Consider the following 19,573-nt stretch of genomic DNA (forward strand, 5'->3'; position numbering starts at 1 on the left):
TAACTATTTTAGTTAAAAACAATTTTAACAAAACCAAACCTGATTTGAAAAAACTTGAATCTTGTTTAACTAGATTCAAAAATGCATATGCTTTTGTTAAATTATTATATGTTTGCTGTTGAAGAAAAAAAACAACAGAATACATAACGTTACTGTTTTAGTTAAATAGAACAATTTAAATGTCTATCTGGTGATGTTCTCCTCCTAATACAGCATGGCAAGAAAATCCTCCAAATATTAAATGATTAACTTGTTGAATTGGAGGTAGTTCACCTCCCAGTGACTTCATAAGTATCTGCTGCAATTACCTTTGGTAAATGAAATAACCAAACAATCATTCATTTTCTGATATAGCTGTAAAACTAATCTGAAAAGTTTTCAAAATAAATCACTTTAAAAATGTATAGTGTGTACCTTCTAAAAATGAAACCTACATCTATCTCTGAATTGTGAAGAATATGTATTAAGGTTATAACAACCAACAAGAATGCACTTTTATGTAGAAATCCATGATTAAATCGCGTCTTCCTGACTAGTGATTTAAATCATGATTTATATCAATTTGATTTAAATCAAATCCACCCTGGAACAGATCTCTTCAAATTCTTTGATTTAACCTGTTATTTTTTTTAAGTCTGCTCTAAACCAGCAGGGACCTGCATACTAGGTAGCTTTTGTACTTTTCTGGTTACTTGAAGTTAAGTTTCCCAACTGTAAGACACTGCCAGTAATGCACCCAAGCTCAAACTCTGCATTATCTTTCTGACATTCCAATAGGCTATCTTCTACACGGAAATAGAAGTCAGCATTATACCAGCCACGCTCACCCATCATGACATAATCATCACGTGATAAAGTGTATACTTTAGAACAACTTCCTAAGCTAAAAACCTGCCCTTCCCTAATTGCCATTATAGATGAAAATTTGTTAATATAGCGTAAGTTTTACACTTTCAGATTCCCGCCCCCTCAGACACAACCATGGCAGCCCCACTTACCTCCCCCTCCCATAAAATCATTTTGGGGATCTTCTACAGCTTTATTTGTCTACTACAGCTTTATAAGCTCCTAGTTACCCAGTTATTAAAACAAAGTGATCAATAAATACTCAAGGACAAACACAGTGCCTTCTATCACAGGATCTCAAATCACAAGTGTTAATTAAGTTTCACAATGCTATTAGGTTTTATCCCGATTTTCCAGGCAGGAAACCAAAGCAAAAAGAGGGGAAGTTACTTGCCCAGGATCACACAGCAAGATACAATCAGAATCAGGACTAGAATCTAGTCCTGACAACCAATCCCACAGTGGAACCACTAGATCATGCTACCGCCAATGGGTTTTACACCTACCATATCAAAAAGGAATACTTACATTTTCAAATGGACCAGTTTTAGAAGATCAGCAGTTAAGTCCCACTGCACTGAAGCTGAAGACAATTTTGTCTCATCCACACTAGTGGAACATTTGCAGAATCAAGTGCAGGGAGACCCACTGTCAGCAACAGGTCCACTGTCAGAGTATAAGTCTAAATATTTCCCTAATGTTCATGCACATACAGAATGCTGGTTAAAATTTACTAAATGCACACAGCGTTTTGTGTTGTACAGAAAGACTTATATAGAGTTTCTGCTGTAAAGAACGTATAAGTAACATACTCCATCATACAGTGTATAGAGAATAGGTCCAATGAACTGAGGGTAGACCGTGGTATGTTTTGTTCTGTCTCCAGGCATTGGTAGCAGGTAAGTCAACCAATATAAATGGAACTTAAATTGAAACTTTATAAAACAAAGGCCTGGGAAAGTAGCCCCTACAAGTCACCATTTGATAGGATCGCTCTCCAGTGTACCTAAAAAGAAATGATCCTATAGTTCACCTGACAGGGCAGCCAATGCCAATAGCGTGTGGAACTTAATCCTATAACCCACCAGCAAGATGGACTGTTCAAGGAATCAAGATTCATATTAGGACTAGAGATCAGTAGGACAGACATAAAGCTACTTTGGTGGCCACCGCCCCTCCCCACCGCAGATCAGAGAACAGTCCCACCCGTGCCAAGGGCTGTGAGAGCAGAGGGCTGAGCCTTGGCCAGAAGGAAGTGATATTCTGGGCAGGTTCTCACGCCATGCCCAGGGCCTTGGGACCCCAAGGTATCCCCAGCCCAGCCTGCTCCAAGGCCCGTCCCTACGGGCACTCCAGCCTGGGTGCTGAAGGAGGGCACAGCCACGGCTCGGGGCTGAAGGCCCAGAGCAGGGACCGCCGGAGAGCCCAGCGCCCAGCCAGCACGGACCAGTGGCTCCACCCCGCTGCGCGGCGGGCCGCCACCCGCCCCGGCCCCTCACCCCGCTTGTTCTTGGTGCCGTGCTTGCGGGCCGCCACCAGCTCCTGCTCGATCTTCTTCTCCAGGAACTCCTGCTTCTTGCTGAGCATCTCCTCGGTGTCGCGGAGCCGCTGGATGGCCTCCTGCGGGGTCGGGCCCTTCCCGGCGCCCTTGCCGCCCGTCCCGAACAGCTTCCCCAGCATCCCCGACATGGCCGGGCCGCGGCGGGCAGCGAGCAGGAGGAGAAAGCAAGACAGGCCCGGCGGGGGCAAGGAGACGGACGGCGGAGAGGCCCTGGGCCGAGACCTCGCAACAGCCGCTCCCCGCCCGGCGCCGCGCGGAAGACACTGGCCCCCGAACCTCAGCCTCGGCTGCGCCCTCCTGACTCACCGCCTCGCCCGCAGCCGTCACTCCGCACCACGGCAACGGCCGCTCCCCGCCCACGCCACGTCTCCCAGCCCGCACCGCGGCACCCCGCCCCCGGGCCCGGGGCCCGAACCGAGCAGGGGATGCTGGGAGCTGTAGTCCCCAGCTCCGCTCTCGCCTTGAGGAGAGCGTTGCATGCTGGGAACTGTAGTCCCCACTTTTGCTCTCGTTTTAGGGCAGCAATGCATGGTGGGAGCGGTAATCCCCACCTCGGCTCTGGCCCTGGGGCAGCAGTGCATGCTGGGAGCTGTAGTCTCAAACGCTCACGTTACCCCGAGGGAGCTGAATTTCACATTGAGCCCCCCCCGCCCCGTCACCCACCATTACATCATCATCATGTGATGAACACAGCGTAGTAAACTTCGTGACGTAAGAGGTAGAGCCATAGCGACCGCACTGAGACTTCCGGCCTTTCCGCAGCTTGCCGGGCGCGGGCGGCAGGAGGGAGCGGCCTAGGGCAGGGAACCGAGGGGCCGGGTACCTCCAGGCTCGGTCCCTTGCGGCGGGTCGGGGCGCTGAATCCATAACAACCGGAGCCCGCTCGGACACCCCCGGCTTGGGCTGCAGCCTGTTCACCTGTCTACACGGGCTGCGGCTGGTTAACACGTGTTACAGCGCGGAGCAGCGCCCTGGCAGAGCTGCTCGGGCCCAGGGGGCTCCCAGACCACCAGGCCCTGGCTATGCTGTAACTCCAGGGGTCTCCTCTCCAAACCACTAACTGGACATCTCTAAAATTTCTTCTGCCCTCATCCTGTCACTCCCCTTCTTTGCCTGGGGCGCGCCGCAGACTCCTGGCAGCTATGGTTAGACAAACCGTAAATCAGAATAGTACTAAACTTTGTGGGTTTAGTCACACTTTGAATAAGAGCCACTTCTTGGTTAATTCACTCCCCCCTACTTCTGTTTCTCCACTCTGATCTCATCTATGACAAAGATTCCTAGAGCTCCAGTTGTCATAGCATTTCGTCACTCACCACCACACTTTGCCTAGGCCCTCATAACTGGTGGCTGGAGAAAAACAAGCAGAGCATTATGCTTAGACAACCCATGCTGGACTGTTTCATAGCCAATCTAGGAGAATTAGGAAAGGATAGACTTGATCTTGCAACACCATTATGGCACTGAGTTATCCCTAAAGAGGCTTGGAGCCTATCCCTGCAGAACAGAAAAGACTGAATGGTAGGAGAGAGAGCGGTAAACCACACCAACTCTGGGAGTTCACCCCCTAGTTATTAATTCATCTTTCAGGTGGGGAGGAAGCAGGACATAAAAGATCCCAGCTTTCATTCTAATATTGCCATAGTAATAGGAAACATACAAGAGTTAGACCACCTACAACTGTCAGGTTGGCTGTCCCGACAGATTGGGGCCAAGTCAATAATACCATGAGAAACTTCACAGAAAAATGCAGGTGCTACAGACAGTGGTCCTGGAAGATCTTCTTTGTGAGTCACTGTTGAATTAATGTCCAAGGATGGTGCTAGGGTGTGTTGGTGGTGTAGGAGGGGACCATCCTTCAGGTGTGACATAACACTGATGCCCTAAGGATGTATAATCATTACGGTGCCTGTTTCTTGGAGGGGCACTAGCACCAGTTTTGTGATCTAATTTCAATTTTGCTGGGTCCTTCAACTCCCCTGACACATTCATTGTATATACTTTTTAGTGCCTTACCTAAATGATACTATAATGCTAAAAAGTGGTCATGTTCCACACTAGAGGCAGCTGCATTTCAGTGACAGAGGACACAATTCTTGTGTAGAATTAACATTGCACTTTGTTTAGTGTGGGACAAAAGGCACAATGTAAAGAATAATACTAACAATTGCCTGGTTCTTACACACAATAAAGACATTAATCAGATCCTCATGTTATGCCTGTGAGGTAAGTATTAGACCCATTTTGCAGATGGGAAGTTGACAGAATGGTTCGTATTCATCCCTGCTAACTCCAGTGAAGTGTGAAAGCTCAGTTTAAGTAACTTGAGCAAGGTCACACCAAATAAGAGGGAACAGGAACGGAGACCCCTGCGTAGCATGTTGACCAATACTGTCTCTTTGTTTTCTTGTATTCTCCCCTCATTCCATGTGTAGCCATCTGTTATCTTACACTTAGATTGTAAGCTCCTGGAGACAGGGATGTTGGATCATATTAAAGAAGTTCTGTATTAAAATCACAAATGAGTTTGATTCTCCATAGTTTAAATTCCAGGGTATTACTAATTAAGAGGTCTCTTGGTTTTTGGTACTGTTTCTCTCCCTCTCTGTGTGAAACTTGCAAGCTGCTAATTGTGTTAGTACATTCTAAGACAGAGTCTGTTCTCAAAGCAATTCTTTGTAACAACAACTACTCACAGAGCATCCGATGAAGTGAGCTGTAACTCATGAAAGCTTATGCTCAAATAAATTGGTTAGTCTCTAAGGTGCCACAAGTACTCCTTTTCTTTTTACTCACAGAGAGAGACTCAAAGCAATACTCTGTAACAACAGAAACAGCACCCAGAGACTCCCCGCCCTTTTGTTGTATTCATCTCGCTTTGTTAACAATTGTGATTAAAATAGAGATAGAGGATGTATGTGGATGGACGCTTGGTGTGGATAATAACTGAATGATCAGGGAGGTGCCAGCCTAAGAATCCAGTGTCCATCGGCTGAAGAAGGCGTCAAGTGGAAATAACTAAAGGACCCCCGGAGGGCAGGCTGGAATCCACCCAACAGCCTCAAGGATGGGAGAACTAAAGAGCAAGATAACATCTGGCAGCACGGAGCCGTCAGGAATGTCAGCAATTCCCATAGATTGGCATAGGAAGAAATTCCTATAAAAATGGACTCTAGAAAGTGAGAACTTTGGGGTCTGATTCTGCAAACCAACTTCCAGGAGCATCAGATGAGCATCTGACAAGGCCCTGCTCCCTCCTCATGTCCAGGCCACCTGGCCAGTGGCTTGGCATGAGCAACTCTAAGGCTGGTAACTATGATAACAACTTTGCAGAACTTGTGTGTGTGTGTGTGTGTGTGTGTGTGTGTGAATGAATGTGTGAATAAATATGAAATTGAATGGAATGTTATAGCTATAACTAACTGCTTATATAATTCTTTCTGTATTCACAGTAAATGTGGCATTTTGCCTTTTCCCCTTTAATAAGATCCTACTGGTTTTTATTTTATTGGTATAACATGGACCAGCTTTTTGTTCTGTTTGTACAGCACCTAGCACAATGGGATCCTGGCCATGACTAGGGCTTTAAAATCCTATAGTAATACACTACACTGTGCCCTCTTCACTGCTCCTCTGTATATATGCAGAATATTATTAAAAATAAAGACAATTAAAGATCACATGTTTTAGAGGACTTTTTTCTAAAGTAAACCATGGTCTCTTCCTGGCAGATCTCTTTCAACATTTGAGTTTAAATTTCAGGCAGCAGAGCTGCAGGCACATGAGAACGTCTTTAAAAAAAATTACAAATCAATCATCTTTCTATCTCTGTCCAGCAGAAGGAAATAGGATTCACCTATATCTACCTATTTCTTGAGGGATTCTCAACAGGACATTACAGCAGCTTGTGGAACCAGCTGTCACAGCTCCAGATTGCTACTGTGCAGCCTGAGAGATGGCACAGCCTGCTGCTCTGACACACAGTCACATATTGTCTCTCCTCAGACGTAATTGGATTTCGCAGCCTCCACCAGCCATGCAAGATCCTCACATGCTCAGAGCTTCCGAGACAGAAGCTCCACTATAAATACAGCTCGTTTTCTCTCTTGTTCCAAGACCTCTATAAACCCCGTTCTCTATTTAAGCATTTAGATTTTCCCTCTCGAAGAGCAAGCATACCAGCCAAGCTGGGTGGAGAGCTGGTACTTGGAAGTCAGTGCTAGTTTTTGGATGTAAGGGTAATAAAATAAGGCAGCTTTCCAAGACACAGACAGGTGAAAAACAATGAAGAATCTCTCAGCCTCTGACTTTTCAAAATTATGTTACTTGAAGTTCTATTTGTACTGTCTCTCTAAGACCTGGATTACTTTCAATACAGGCAGATTGGGCAAAATTGCTTTTAGCATCTTGCTGAACATTTGACTGGCTACCCTACGATCACAACTGGTTGAAAACAGAGCATAGAATGGAAGGCCATCCCTGGGCTGCCACAATACACACAGGAAGAATGAGACACCCACATACCAGTCTCAAACCAGGGATGACTGTAATGCTGCAATAGGTGCTAACGGCCATATAATTACGCCTTACAATGTGGGCAGATAGAGAGGGAAAGCAGGCTATATTTAGCAAACCATTTCCTGGTGGTGGTTCTTCTGTCTGGAAAGCTGGGTATTTCAAACAAACTTTTAGGCAAATAAAATCTTGCCTCTGAAACAGATGAAAAGTTTTCCTACAAAATGCTTGAAGGCGGTGGGACAAAAGCAGCAGGAAATACCGAAAAGGTTGTGTGGGCACTGGGAGTACTTCAGGAGGATGAAACTGAGCAAAGGGAACCTGTAGGATGGGAAGCAGGAAACACCCTGACAGGAGATGCATTAGACTGTGCAATAGTCTCCCAAGGGAAGGGGTAGAGGCTGCATCATCCCGTCACTCAGCCCTGGAGCATGTGCTGTGAGGGAACAATCTTACACAGGCTGCCCTGGGATGCACAAGACAGCTATGTTCTATCTAGAATGTCTGTGCATTACTGCCTCTAGTTTAGCATAATACATCACAAGGAGACAGGAAGGACATCCCTGAACGACTCGCTGTGAGCGAGCTGCTGCACACAGGACAGGATGCTCGTGGTCAGTGAGGTCCAGAAGACCATTGCACAGTAACATTATTATTACTGCTCTGGTTGTCAGAAACTTATGCACCATTTCAGCAGATTTTCTACAAGCTCTTCTCATGTATAAGACAAGAAGGAGGCTGGGGAAGGAAACGTCATTGCCAGGAGCTTTTCTGAACACTGGACATCTCCAAAATGAGAGCCTGCAACACCACAGCCTTCCTACAGGCTCCTGGGCATTCTGCAGCGCTGACAAGGCCAAGCCTTACTGCTGGAAATGCTGACTGTTGTCCAATTGACTTTTACTCTGAATCCAGGCCCCAGCACAGAAAAGATATCCAAGAAGGAAGTGCCAGCACCGGAGTAATCTAAAATGGCATTAGACTAAGCAATGGAGAATCTAGTGTAGGAGCTAATCCCAAAGAGGACAGGGTAAGAGGTGAGAGGGAGCTCTCGTTCAAGCTCTCCTTCCTAATGATCAGGGCCTTGTCTGTGGCAAGTGAAGTATCTCTTTCAGGCATGCTCTGCTGTTGTCAGAACAACAAGGAGGCTGAAGACTGGCTGGGCAATGGAAACTCATCTGCAGAGGGGATCCCAGCAGGTCGGGGAGGGAAGGAGTTGCAGCTCTTGCTGCCCACGTCCTACCTGCTCTGTGGAGGCGGAACTTTGGTCTCCTGTGCTCTCCATGTGGCCCTTCACCAGCACTAAATTAAGTTCATTTTAAATTAATTTTCCACCTGCCTGCATTGAGCTTCTCTGGGTCAGAGAAGGATCGACAGGGGAGTCCCTCTGGTGCTCATCAATCCAAATCCATAATCAGAGCAGCTGACAGAGGGTTGGGAGAAGCTCTCTTGCCCCATGGAGTGAAGGGCTCCACTGGTGCAAGGAGCAGGAGTCAGTGCGGGCAACTGAACGTGGTCTCTCCCATGGCCATACAGAGCACTAACTACAGGGCTGGCCTCACGTTACTCAGAAGTTTACACCTTCTGCCATAGCCGTGCTATCCCCATCAACACATTGTCACATCTGCTCAAAGCAGTGAAACTAATGCAAAACACAGCAGCCCACAACCACATCTCCCCTTCCCTTACAAGGTCCTAGCAGGAAGAGGAAGATTTCTGGGCTCATTCATTCACCACGTGTTCCATGGCCCCTACTTTCCTCTCATTTTGGATAGATGTTTTCCTCCAACAACCACTTGACTTTTTGCAGAGGGTAGGGGTTTGGGGGAGAAATATATTTGCCAAGTCAGGATTATTCCAGTCACATGCAGGGGGGTGAGGAAGAAGGGGAGTGGGGAAGGAACCACTGTTCATGCAGTCAATGACCAAGTGCTGGACTGAAGGCTGAATCACAGTAACATAAGGCACTGAGACGACACACCTGCTCCAGGGTTTCACTGGCTGCCACACTGAGCTTCCAACAAGCTGCCCACAACTTGGAGCTGATTGTGGAGTTGGCCAGTCTGATAACAGCCGCAAATCTTGCAATTCTAATAGCTAGCAGCGATGCTGGAACAATTTGTACAGTGGAGGTGCTGAGAACCATTGAACCAAACTGTAAACTCAGTGTACGATGGAAACCACTTCAAGTCACGGGGTTCAGCAGCACCCCCAGCATCCCTAGTTCCAGCACCTCTGAGGGAAAGCGTGGAGAAGCACTGGGTAGCACGTAGACCAGCAGACTTGGAGTCAGGCAATCTGGCTTCAAGCCCTAGCTCTGCACTTCCTGTGTCAGCTGGGATAGTTCACTTACCTGCGTGCTGTGGTTCCCTGCTGGACAATGGGAGGAATGTTTAGCTGTTGTGAAGATTAACTCATTTGTGTCTAAGACATTTTGAGATCCTTGGCTAAAGAGTGACATAGAAGAGCTAAAATACAGTGACCATCGCGGTGAGAACTTCAAACAGAAGAAAAGAACACACACGTACATGCACTCAGGCACACAACTGTGGGCACAACGCCGCAGCTGCTGGCCATCCCCTGACTTCATGCAGAGCAGCTGCAGCATCAGGGCCATCGTGTTTATACACACCCAGTACAGATAATACAGCCTTTCTGCTAACACACACAGATGAGAGAGACACTGGCAGTGTCTATTAGGGTATTTATGAACAATGTTCCCAAAGGATATGAGGATGCACTTGCTTCCAGAGGAAGGATCATGTATTTGCACTTGGACATGCCCCTCCCCATATATAGGCATATATATATAGATATATATCCCCATATATATGGATTTTACAATGAAAACATAAATGGGGCAGATGGTGATTTGCAAAGCTTTCTGCTCATGGTCTCTACCATTCTTCCCACCCTGATTCAGGGCTCCTCGTCACCCCACCCCGCATTGACAAGTGCTGAACGGGGACAAGAAAATGTAACCATTCCCCTCCAGACCTGCTGGCCATCACTGGCTTCTATGGAGTCATGTACCTTGGTAGGTGGAGATGAAAGTCATTATCTCCCCTACCCATCTCCATCCCTAAGAGTTTTGATCTCTGTATCACTGTGATCCAGACACTTCAGCCCATCTCACTATGAGTCTGGCCACCCCAGCAGTGGGTGAAGAAAATGCGGATCCCCTACCGCTCACCAAGCACACACAGGTCACAGTTTTATCAGTCCGTAGTCTGAATGTAAACGGGGACAGCCAGCATGGCGCACGGCACATCTGTGCCAGTCTGCAACTCTGCCAGGGCAAGACTGGAAGCAATGCTGCTGGGCTGGCCGGGGACTACAAGGTCCGAATCTGCAGCTGCCGACCCACCAACCACAATGGACAGGACTGCGTCTGATTCCCGAAATTGTTCTTTGTTGGGGCTACTCTCCCGGGGGTTCTCCCCCTCTGCACTGTCCTTCAGCTCTGCCAGGGCCAGCTGGCCGGGAAGAGGAAGGCCCACCTTCCGCCGAGCTCCCCGCTTCTTCTGGGCCTTCCTGATCTGAAGCTCTTTGTCCTTGGGTGAGTTCAGCCGGCACTTGTGGTCCTTCATATACTTCTGGCGCGTGAAGCCCTTGCTGCAAGTGGGGCAGCGGTACTTGTAGTTTCCAGTGTGTGAGCGCTGATGTTCCACCATGTGGGCCCGTCGACTGAAGGACTTGTTACAGTACTGGCACTTGTGGATCTTCATTCCTAAGCCAAGCACAATACGAGAAAGAGCTTAGTTACAGAACCCTCCTTACAGGGTGGATGGACCCATTAATCGCACTGCAACGGGGCTCAATAGTTGTGTCTGCTCTTCAAAGCCGAGTAATTTTTTAACTATTGCTTGGCAAAAACAAGACAAAAATCCCCACCCAAAGCTCCCCCAAATACTTTTATTTGGTGCTTTTACTGCTTAAAACAATCACCCCCTCCCCCAAAGAGATCAGATTTTTTCATTTTCTATTTTTAAAAAAATGCACATAAGCAGAGAATGTGTATGGCAGGTTGGAGCCTGAAGTGATTTGGAACCCTAATTTCAGGGTTTATCATAAGGACAGCATTGCTCCTGCCCTTAAAGGGAGTTGAGCAATATACCATGAAAGCAATTGCACAAGAGCACAGTCAAAAGTGAAACACATGCTCTTAAACTTAAGATTTGCCTGGTTTAGGAACCGTAAAGAAAATGAACTGATTTTTTGAAACTCCTTAATTTCATTGGAGGAACAAACTGATGCCCCCCATCAGTTGCATCTTCAGTGCATACTCCATCCAGCTGCTCTGTCCAGGGCTCTGGACGTGACAGAGACAGGAGAGGGAGAGATCTACAGTTGTGCTACTTGTCAGGCAAGAATTGCGAGGCTCCCTGGGAGCTTGTTTCTAGGGGTGTGGCTGTGGATGTGGAACTCAGACAAATGCTCATCTGAATCCCAAGAGATTACTTTTGATATGGGGACATTATTGGGTATGGGGCAGAAACAGCATTCTGGGTATTAATATGCAAATAAGCACACCTAATATCCTGACTCTGCTTCAGAATTCCTATATCCCAAGCTGGCCACATTGTTTATTATTTGTATAGCCTCAAATGTGCATGGATCTTAGACACAGCTGCAAACAGAACGTGGGCTCTTCCAGTAGGCCTGCAGGAGCAGAGGTAGAAATCCCAAAGCCAGGGGCTGCTTGCAGAACCAGTGAGTGACACTATTAGTTTTACTGCATGGGAAACTCCTTACATTAGACTGCGGAAAATCTCCCGCGGGAAGTGGTGGTGGATGTCTCATCACTCAAGTCATAGCTGCACAAAGCAGGAGAGTATCCTTCAGGGAAGAATCCTGCATTGTCGGGGAATGGAGCGGACTGATTTCATAAGGGATTTGGCATCTCTTGCTTCTATGGATTCTAGGACAATGTATTTAGTGGGTGGAATCAATGTAGACTAGTGTTATCCAGCAACAGTGCCGAGAAGGGTAAGAGTCCTACTATTCACTGCTATAAAGGGTACTAGTAATCCACTCACTTGACAGTTCGTAGGCATCTTACCCCTACTACTGCTCTGGCTGAAAAATAAAGCCAGGAGATATGCACACTGGCCTCCTGCCTAACAGGCTCTCTAAGCACTTAGGTTGAATTCAAGCAGCATTTTCATTCACAGCTATGGGCAGCAGGGGGAGAGCTACAGTCCCACTTACCAGAATGGGAGAGTATATGAGCTTTCAGCTTGTCTGGCCTGTTGAACTCTTTATTACAGCCCGTGTGGCTTCTGTAAGAATAAAAATCCCAGTAACCAGCTTGAATCGGGTTGGGGGTGGTGAGGACAGAAAGAGGTACATACATTAGCTATCAGACACGATCCCTCACTACCCATGTGCCGCGGAGAGCTCAGGGTGTATCCACCGGGTGTTACGACAGGGGCCCCACAATTTCAAGATGAGTGCTGCGATGTGGATGCACATGGTTTCCACTGGAAAGTCACGCGGTGCCTGTCAAGGGTCCCCTCACAGAGCGGTATTAACAGTGCTTCAAAGCAGCTGCAGGCAGAGGCAGGGGCAAAATGTTGCAAACTGACTGGGATGGGAGAGGAGTGGGGAGAAGCCAACTGAATTGAGGCCACTGAAGAAAGACCATGTTATGCCAGGGGCCTCTCTCTTGTATCTGAAACGTACCCACTGGTGCTGGGATGTGCAAGGGCCTATGGCTGGAGTTCTGGCCCCAGCATTACCAAGGCTCTGAAGCCATCTCACTCCACATTAACTGGGAGATAGGATGTATCTCTGTGTACAGTCTCTTGTCATAGTAACTGATGTCTTCTCAATTCCCTTCAGGGTAGGGGACCCCTCCAGCCCAAGCAGTGAGGGCAACCATTTCCCACGTTCCGAGCCAGACGCCCCCCACCCCTAGGGACCACGGACAGTTATTGAGAGGCTCCACATTTTTTAAACAGAAGATGCATTCAGTGGACACAGTGCCAGTGAAAGGCACCAGACTGTGCCCCAAGATCTCTATCCATGCAGAGAGCAAGGGGCATCTTCCCCACCCTGTCCTGCCAACACGATGTAACCCTGAGTGGGACGGGCATATCTCAGTCAAAGCTTTAAAGACATTTTGAAGTGGAACTAAGAAACCTTCCCAAGTGCCTCATGCATTAGGCAACACTGCCTTTGAGGGCGGAGCGCATAGTATTTATACACATTCAGGCAACCCCTCGATAATACATAGCACTTTTAAGTGCTCTACCAGTGTGATGTGATAAAACCTTACAACCTCGCCAGGAGGCAGTAGGATCAGCCCCATCTTACACAGGGAGAAAATGAGGCAGAGATGAAGGGATTGCGACAAGCAAGTGGTAGGAGCTGGGGTTAGAACTTGCTGGTTCCCAGCTCCCTGCTCAAAATTGCTAGGGCATGGAGCCTCCCCAAGAAGCAGTGGGTTGTTTGGTGCCACTCAATATGGGCTATCCACACACTCTGAGAGCCTATAACATCCCTTTCACTGTGCAGACTGAGGGAGACCTTCCTTCCCAAAGCCCAGTGGGATCTCAGGAACAACAAAGCCAGCTCTGCTCCTGGCTGCCAGGGGTCACTTGGTACATACGAGAAGGGACATTTGTACTTCTTGAAAGGCTCATGGATCAGCATGTGTCGCTTCAGTTTATCTTTCCGGTTGAAGGCTGCGTCGCACACAGAGCACTTAAAGGGCTTTTCACCTGCGCAGGACAGAGACACACTGTCAGGGACATACAGGCTGCACTGGGCCTCAGGGCTTATCATTGTTCTAATAACCCTTTAGTCCCTCCACTTGGGCAGCAGCGTCAGTCTCCGCTTTCCTGCTCTGTGATATTCCCTGCAAGCTGGGTCACCCACTTCAGCACAGAGACTTGATAGCCACGCTGTGCGAAGGCCTCTCCTCTAGTTACATCTGGCCCAGAGCTGAAGGAGCAGAAGGATTCCCTGCTGGTTATGGAGTCAAGCGTATTTCCTCACCCCTTGGGCTGACAAGTGTGCTCAGCCCCAGACGAGGGGAATGGCCAGTCCCTAGCGTGTTAACAGCAGGTTCCAGGGAGATAGCTGTGTGGAAAGCCCAAAGGTGATGAAGCGACAACACTCAGGGTAGGGGGCACAGGAGACTATGACAAATCTCCGCTTCCCTCCCCAAATGGCAGGTCCCTTTGCCACTTTCTGAAGACAGCATAGCTTCTCCAACCTGCCAGCGTCACTTGCTCCCCATGCTGTGACAGGGCAGGCAGAGGAGTCACAGGAAAGCATCATCTTCCAGCCCAATAAAAACAGAGTTAAGCCTCCAGAGGCGAATCATCGTGAAGCACTGTGCCTCAGAGAGAGAACCCCCCACACGCCATCAGGCCCGAGCGCCTTTGGGTGTGCTCGGATTCCAAAGCAGGACAGGAAGGCCCGAATCATGAGTACAGAAAGAAGTGACTCCTTCCCACTCCAATACCTATCTCTGTAGTTCAGTGGTTCTCAAACTTTTGTACTCGTGATCCCATCACACAGCAAGCCTCTGATTGTGACCCCTCCACCTCTACCCCTTGTAAATTAAAAACACTTTTTTATATTTAACGTTATTATAAATGATGGCAGTGAAGTGGAGTTTGGGGTGGAGGCTGATAGCTCGCGACCCCCCACGTAATAACCTCTGAGGGGTCACAACCCCCAGTTTGAGAACCCCTGCTGTAGTTCCTCCCTGAAAGGCCCCCTGTCAGTAATGCTCCCTCCGGCCAATGGATGGATGGCTACACTGCCCATTGAGTGCTCCTCCTCCAGGCCAGCGCTGCTAGCCCCAGCAAGCCTGAGAAGGGAGGAGGCTGGCTGTGTGCTGCACTCCCATCACCCAGCTGGTGCTGATGTGAGATCGCCAAGCTGGTTCGACAGCTAACCTTGTCTCAGCAGCACGGTATTACTCTGAAAAGCAGTCGGCACCAAAGGTTGTGTAATACACTACTTACTCTGGCTAGCCTGGAACGGAATCAAAAGAGTACTGAATACTGATCCTCACTAAATACCATCCAGACAGCTCTGCCCCTTGGGGGGTTCCCCAGAGACAGAAAGGAGGCCCGACGCAGCGGAGAGGATACACGAGGAAGCACGTACCTGAGTGGATGTGGGCGTGCAGCTTGAGGTAGTGCTCCCGGCGGAAGAACTTCTTACAGATCTGGCACTTGAATTTGCCCCCTCCTCCATGCGTGGGGAGGTGCCGTCGCAGGTACCTCTCACAGGGGAACACCTGTGAGCACAGAAAAGGAGGGGACTGTAACAGGATGGTCTGCCCCTGTCAGACCCAGGGACCCAGACAGCCCTGTTCTTCAGCAGAGCCCCATTAAGAATGCGTTGGGGCTGGTAGTTTGTCAGGGGTCAGATATTGGGGTTTGCTGAAGATTGTCAGTGCAACCAATCAATGGTGCCCTGAAGAAAAGGCCTGACCAGACTGGGCACAGCATTAATCCCTCCTGGGCTGCGGGGCCGGCCCAGCAGCTCCCACAGACTCAAAGCCTGCTCCCCATACGGGGCTGGAGCACTCTCTGAGGGAGCACATGCAAGGGGTGAGGGATTTTTACCTAGATAAAACCTAAGGGGAGGCCTGCAGAACTCCATGAGGAAAACACAAATACAGCTTTAAAACAGCTTCAGATGCTAAAGCTGTGCAGGCTGCAACCCCTGGAAATAGCTTTTATAACAAGAAGGGAATATTTGAGAAGCACCCACTCTGCCCACTTCCTGGGGGTAGTACTGAGACCAACTGTGGCAGGGACCCGTTGCACTTCGTACTAACAGTATTGTGCATCCCCCAATCATCTTCCATCACAGGGTTCCAAAGCATTTGTCCATTAATGGGTGACATTTGCCATGCCGACATTATTAACAGTTCATTTCACACACGGGAAAACTAAAACACACCAGTCCAATGATTTGCTGACGACAATGCCACCAGTCCGCACGAGGGCTAGGCAGAGAACCCAGCACTCCTAGCTCCCAGTGCTGCATGCTCACCACTACGCTACACTCCCTCCGCACAGAAGCAATCTTAGTAACTCACAAACTCAGAAGCAAAAAAAACGCTGCCCAGCTAAAGGGCTTTCCAACAGCAGGAGTCACAGGCTGCTGCCCGTGTGTTGGGAAGTCCCCCAAGGATCAATGGGAGAGGGGGAATGGACTGCCCTACATGCAGACGTGAAAAGCAGCAAGCTAACCCTAACATGGCTACAGCCTTGCACAGAGAGCACCTGTCTCTTTCGGGGACAAAGGACGACACATAAAGAAAGATGGGTTACTAACCATGGCGGGTGTGCGTTTCCCCTTCCCGAACTACCTCAGTACAAAGTGGTCATTCCTCTGAGATTGTTCCTGCCCCCACTGCAGGATTTTCACCTCCTTAGCTATAAACAGAGGAGCAAGGGTCCACATTTTAGTCTAGATTTTCAAACAAAGTGTATTAGAATTCAACGCCCGCAATTCTGCCCCTCAACCCCCGGGGGTGATGTGATCAGAACGTCCACAGCCAAAGGCTGCCTGGGCGTCCAGCTCCAGACACGCTATCAGGACAAGCTTGTCCTTTCCAAGGACACACAGCATTCATCCAAAAGAGGAGAGGACAACAGTGGGAGGGGCACATAGAGGTTTATTTGGATGGGAGACAAGCGATGGGTTAGCAAGGCTGGGGCTCTGCATTCTTCTTCCTGTAGGCAGGATGTGCCTAGTGGTTCAAGGAGGGAACAGGCTAATGGTCACAGTGGGGGCTGAAGGAGAAGCCAAGAAACCACGGAAACCACACTAAAGCCGGCCTCGCTCCTGTAGCCATCCCTGACTCTGGGAGGTGAGGCAGGCCAGCATAACATCCAGCATTCCTGTACTGTAAAAGGGTCAGATCCTGTCAGGTGCTGAGTGTCCTTCGCTGTCAATAGAGTATTTGGGGCTCAGGGCACTCAACCCTTTGCAGGATTGGGGCTCAATATGATGCAGGGTTGAGGGGATGGCAGGAAATTGGAGAAAAGTGTATTGATCAGTGAATGGGGTGCAGCAGAAAAGCTGGCACTGTGGGGAGGAATGGACTCTGCTCTAGAGAGACAAGGGGGCCAGAACACTCCTCCCTCTCTTGAGAAGTCCTAGAGGACCTGCCAGTCTGTACTGAGGTAGAAAGGGAGAGGAAAGGGAGACGAATTCCCCATCCCCCTCAGAAACCCAAACATCTCTCCAGGGTCATCTCGTGCAAAAAGCCCCACCCACCTTCTGGCAATGAGGGCAGGGGAAGTTGTGCGTTGCCGTCTGCAGATGGTGCTCCAGCGCTTCTGGGGTGGAGTATTTATTGACACACTTGACACACCTGAATGAGGAGAGACAGAAGAGAGCATGTGAGCAAGGACCAGCCGCGGCAGCCATACCATACGCTATCTTTGCAGAGAGTTATCCACCCTGTACATTCTCTATTCAGTTTTCCCAATGTTTGGTTAAAAACAGTAACAGAACACAAAGTGTTTGGAGAGCAGCAATAACCCGCTCCCCCATCCTAACCCCATGAGTTTGCAAACCCAGATTTCCACTTCAAGGCTTCTGCTAATTTAAGAATCCTTCCTCTACCCCATTACAAGAAATACAGAATGGAGGGGCAAGGGGAAAAATCAAACCTAAACAGAGCCAAGCCCTCAGAGAAAATCACTCATCTCTTAACTCATTGCAAGATGAACCCCGGCCTCTCTACAGGTGCAAGGACAACTAGAAATTACAAGCTTTCTAAGGAGCAGCAGTCACATAATATAATAGTATATAATCCAGACAAGGCTCCCAGATGCATTCCAAGAAGTCACTGTGCTCCTCAATCTACTTGCAATCTTCCCATCAGCATTTCCATAGCACTGTAAGTGCTGTTCACAGAACACAGAGCAAGGCACAAGAGTCTCACTTGCTCCCCCCATCAACCATCTATCAGCTTTCCAGGTCAACAAAGCTCGCTATGCTTTAAAGAGAGAATGAGACTGTTGTGGAACGGCTACGTTTGCCTGGACACAGCTCCCACGCCCACCGCACTGGTACATAAGTGACACCTTTTACTGTAGATATTGATTGTGATTAATTCACCCGGGTAGCCCGCTCACTCTCCATATGTAAATACAGTGAACACCAACAGCCACATTTGCACCCGTGGCACCTAAGCCCTCAGACTCACATTCTGCGCACAGAGTGTTTGGCCACAGTCGCCAGGCAGCGGGGCACTCAGCTATGCACCACGTGAACCCAATATAATCCCAGCAGCTGAAAACAAGGTCCCACATGCTTCCCCTCGTGTCCTTTCAGCGCTTGGTCTGAGAGCACACGCACTCAGCCTGAAGCGCGAGGCTGTCACTCTCTCCTACTGCGCCTGGTAACCACCGTTCGGATTGCTACCGTACTTGTACACGGCCACGTCCTTCTTGGGGCTGTGCTGGGGCAGCAGGTTGTGGGAGTACTGGTGGACGCTCAGTTCATACAGGGAGGGGAAGTCCTTGCTGCACAGGTGGCAGCGATAGCTCAGCTCCTCCTGGTGGTTCTTGATGTGCTCTAGAAAGGACTCCAGCTTCTGGAATGTCTGAGCGCAGCTTTTCACCACGCACTTGTACACCTGGAGGAAGAGGTAGGGGTTTATGGGAGGAAGGAAGAGCTACTAGAGTGATGCACATTGGCGATAAAAACAGTGCGATTCCCCTGCCAACAGATGTGGTGTACTCAAGCGTGAGGGCGTAAGACTCGGACTCAGGACTCCTGTATGCTCTTGCAGGCTCTGATACTGCCTCCTTCAGCAAGTCATTGAGTGGGCAATTTTCCAAAGCATCTAAGTGATTTAGGAGCCCAAGTTTCACTGAAAGCCACTAGGAACCATGCTCCTAAACCACCAAAGTTCTTTTGAAAATCCCACCTTTAACCTCAACTTTCTCCATGTGTAACAGGGGGATGGTGATATTTACCTACTCATTGGGAGTTTAATTAAATCACTGTGAGATCCATGAATTAAAGATACAGGGGGAGATTCCAAAGCCTCAAACAGCAGTCAAGGAGTACTTGTGGCACTTTAGAGACTAACCAATTTATCTGAGCATAATAAATTGGTTAGTCTCTAAGGTGCCACACGTAATCCTTTTCTTTTTGCGAATACAGACTAACACGGCTGTTACTCTGAAACAGCAGTCAGGTGCCTAATTCTCACTGACTTTCATTGGCCGTTAGGTGCCCTACCTCCCTCCGTGCCCTTGAAAATCTGCTCCACACTATACACTGTCAAATTATTATTGCTACTAATTTTTTCCTCTCTTGCTGGACCCATGAACTTTCCCCTAGTTTGGATAGCGCTAAATTAGCCTGGCTGTGTTTATGAACAAAAGCAGCAATTTCAGTCCCCAGAGTGTCTCATCGTGCCACAGCTGCCATTTATGCACTATCAGTTATGGGAACAGCACTCCAAAAGCAGCACCCATTCACTAACCCCCACCCGGTGCCAGCAGCAGGAGCACACGCCATTGTTAAATGTGTTAACTGCCTTCTGTTCAGAAGTTCTTGGAGATGGTGGCGGAAGATTTTAAATAAAACAGCTCTGTGACACAATGGTCACAGTCACACTGTACCAGTGTTACTATGGGTCAAATCTGAGAT

At 48.6% G+C, this 19,573-nt stretch overlaps 2 protein-coding genes across 3 annotated transcripts in view; both read right to left on the reverse strand.

Moving 5' to 3' along the window:
* The window catches only part of CHMP4B (charged multivesicular body protein 4B), a 34,199-nt gene extending 31,436 nt beyond the window's left edge, over window positions 1-2,763 (reverse strand). Inside the window, exon 1 of one of the 2 annotated variants that reach the window (XM_074969775.1) lies at window positions 2,346-2,761. In XM_074969775.1, coding sequence (XP_074825876.1) covers window positions 2,346-2,535 — 190 coding nt within the window. In that variant the 5' untranslated portion in view covers window positions 2,536-2,761. Of the gene's footprint in view, window positions 1-2,345 lie in introns of both variants that reach the window. The other variant, XM_074969776.1, reaches the window with a different exon arrangement.
* Window positions 2,764-9,607: 6,844 nt separating this feature from the next.
* Window positions 9,608-19,573, reverse strand: part of ZNF341 (zinc finger protein 341) — a 28,473-nt gene continuing 18,507 nt past the window's right edge. The window contains exons 10-15 of the mRNA XM_074969777.1: window positions 18,340-18,548; window positions 17,180-17,276; window positions 15,050-15,182; window positions 13,536-13,647; window positions 12,134-12,204; window positions 9,608-10,652 (exon numbers count right to left, since the gene is read on the reverse strand). Coding sequence (XP_074825878.1) covers window positions 10,141-10,652; window positions 12,134-12,204; window positions 13,536-13,647; window positions 15,050-15,182; window positions 17,180-17,276; window positions 18,340-18,548 — 1,134 coding nt within the window. The 3' untranslated portion in view covers window positions 9,608-10,140. The remainder of the gene's footprint in view (window positions 10,653-12,133; window positions 12,205-13,535; window positions 13,648-15,049; window positions 15,183-17,179; window positions 17,277-18,339; window positions 18,549-19,573) is intronic.

This window comes from Natator depressus, chromosome 13 (genome assembly GCF_965152275.1).
Source record: "Natator depressus isolate rNatDep1 chromosome 13, rNatDep2.hap1, whole genome shotgun sequence".
Taxonomy (NCBI): Eukaryota; Metazoa; Chordata; order Testudines; family Cheloniidae; genus Natator; species Natator depressus.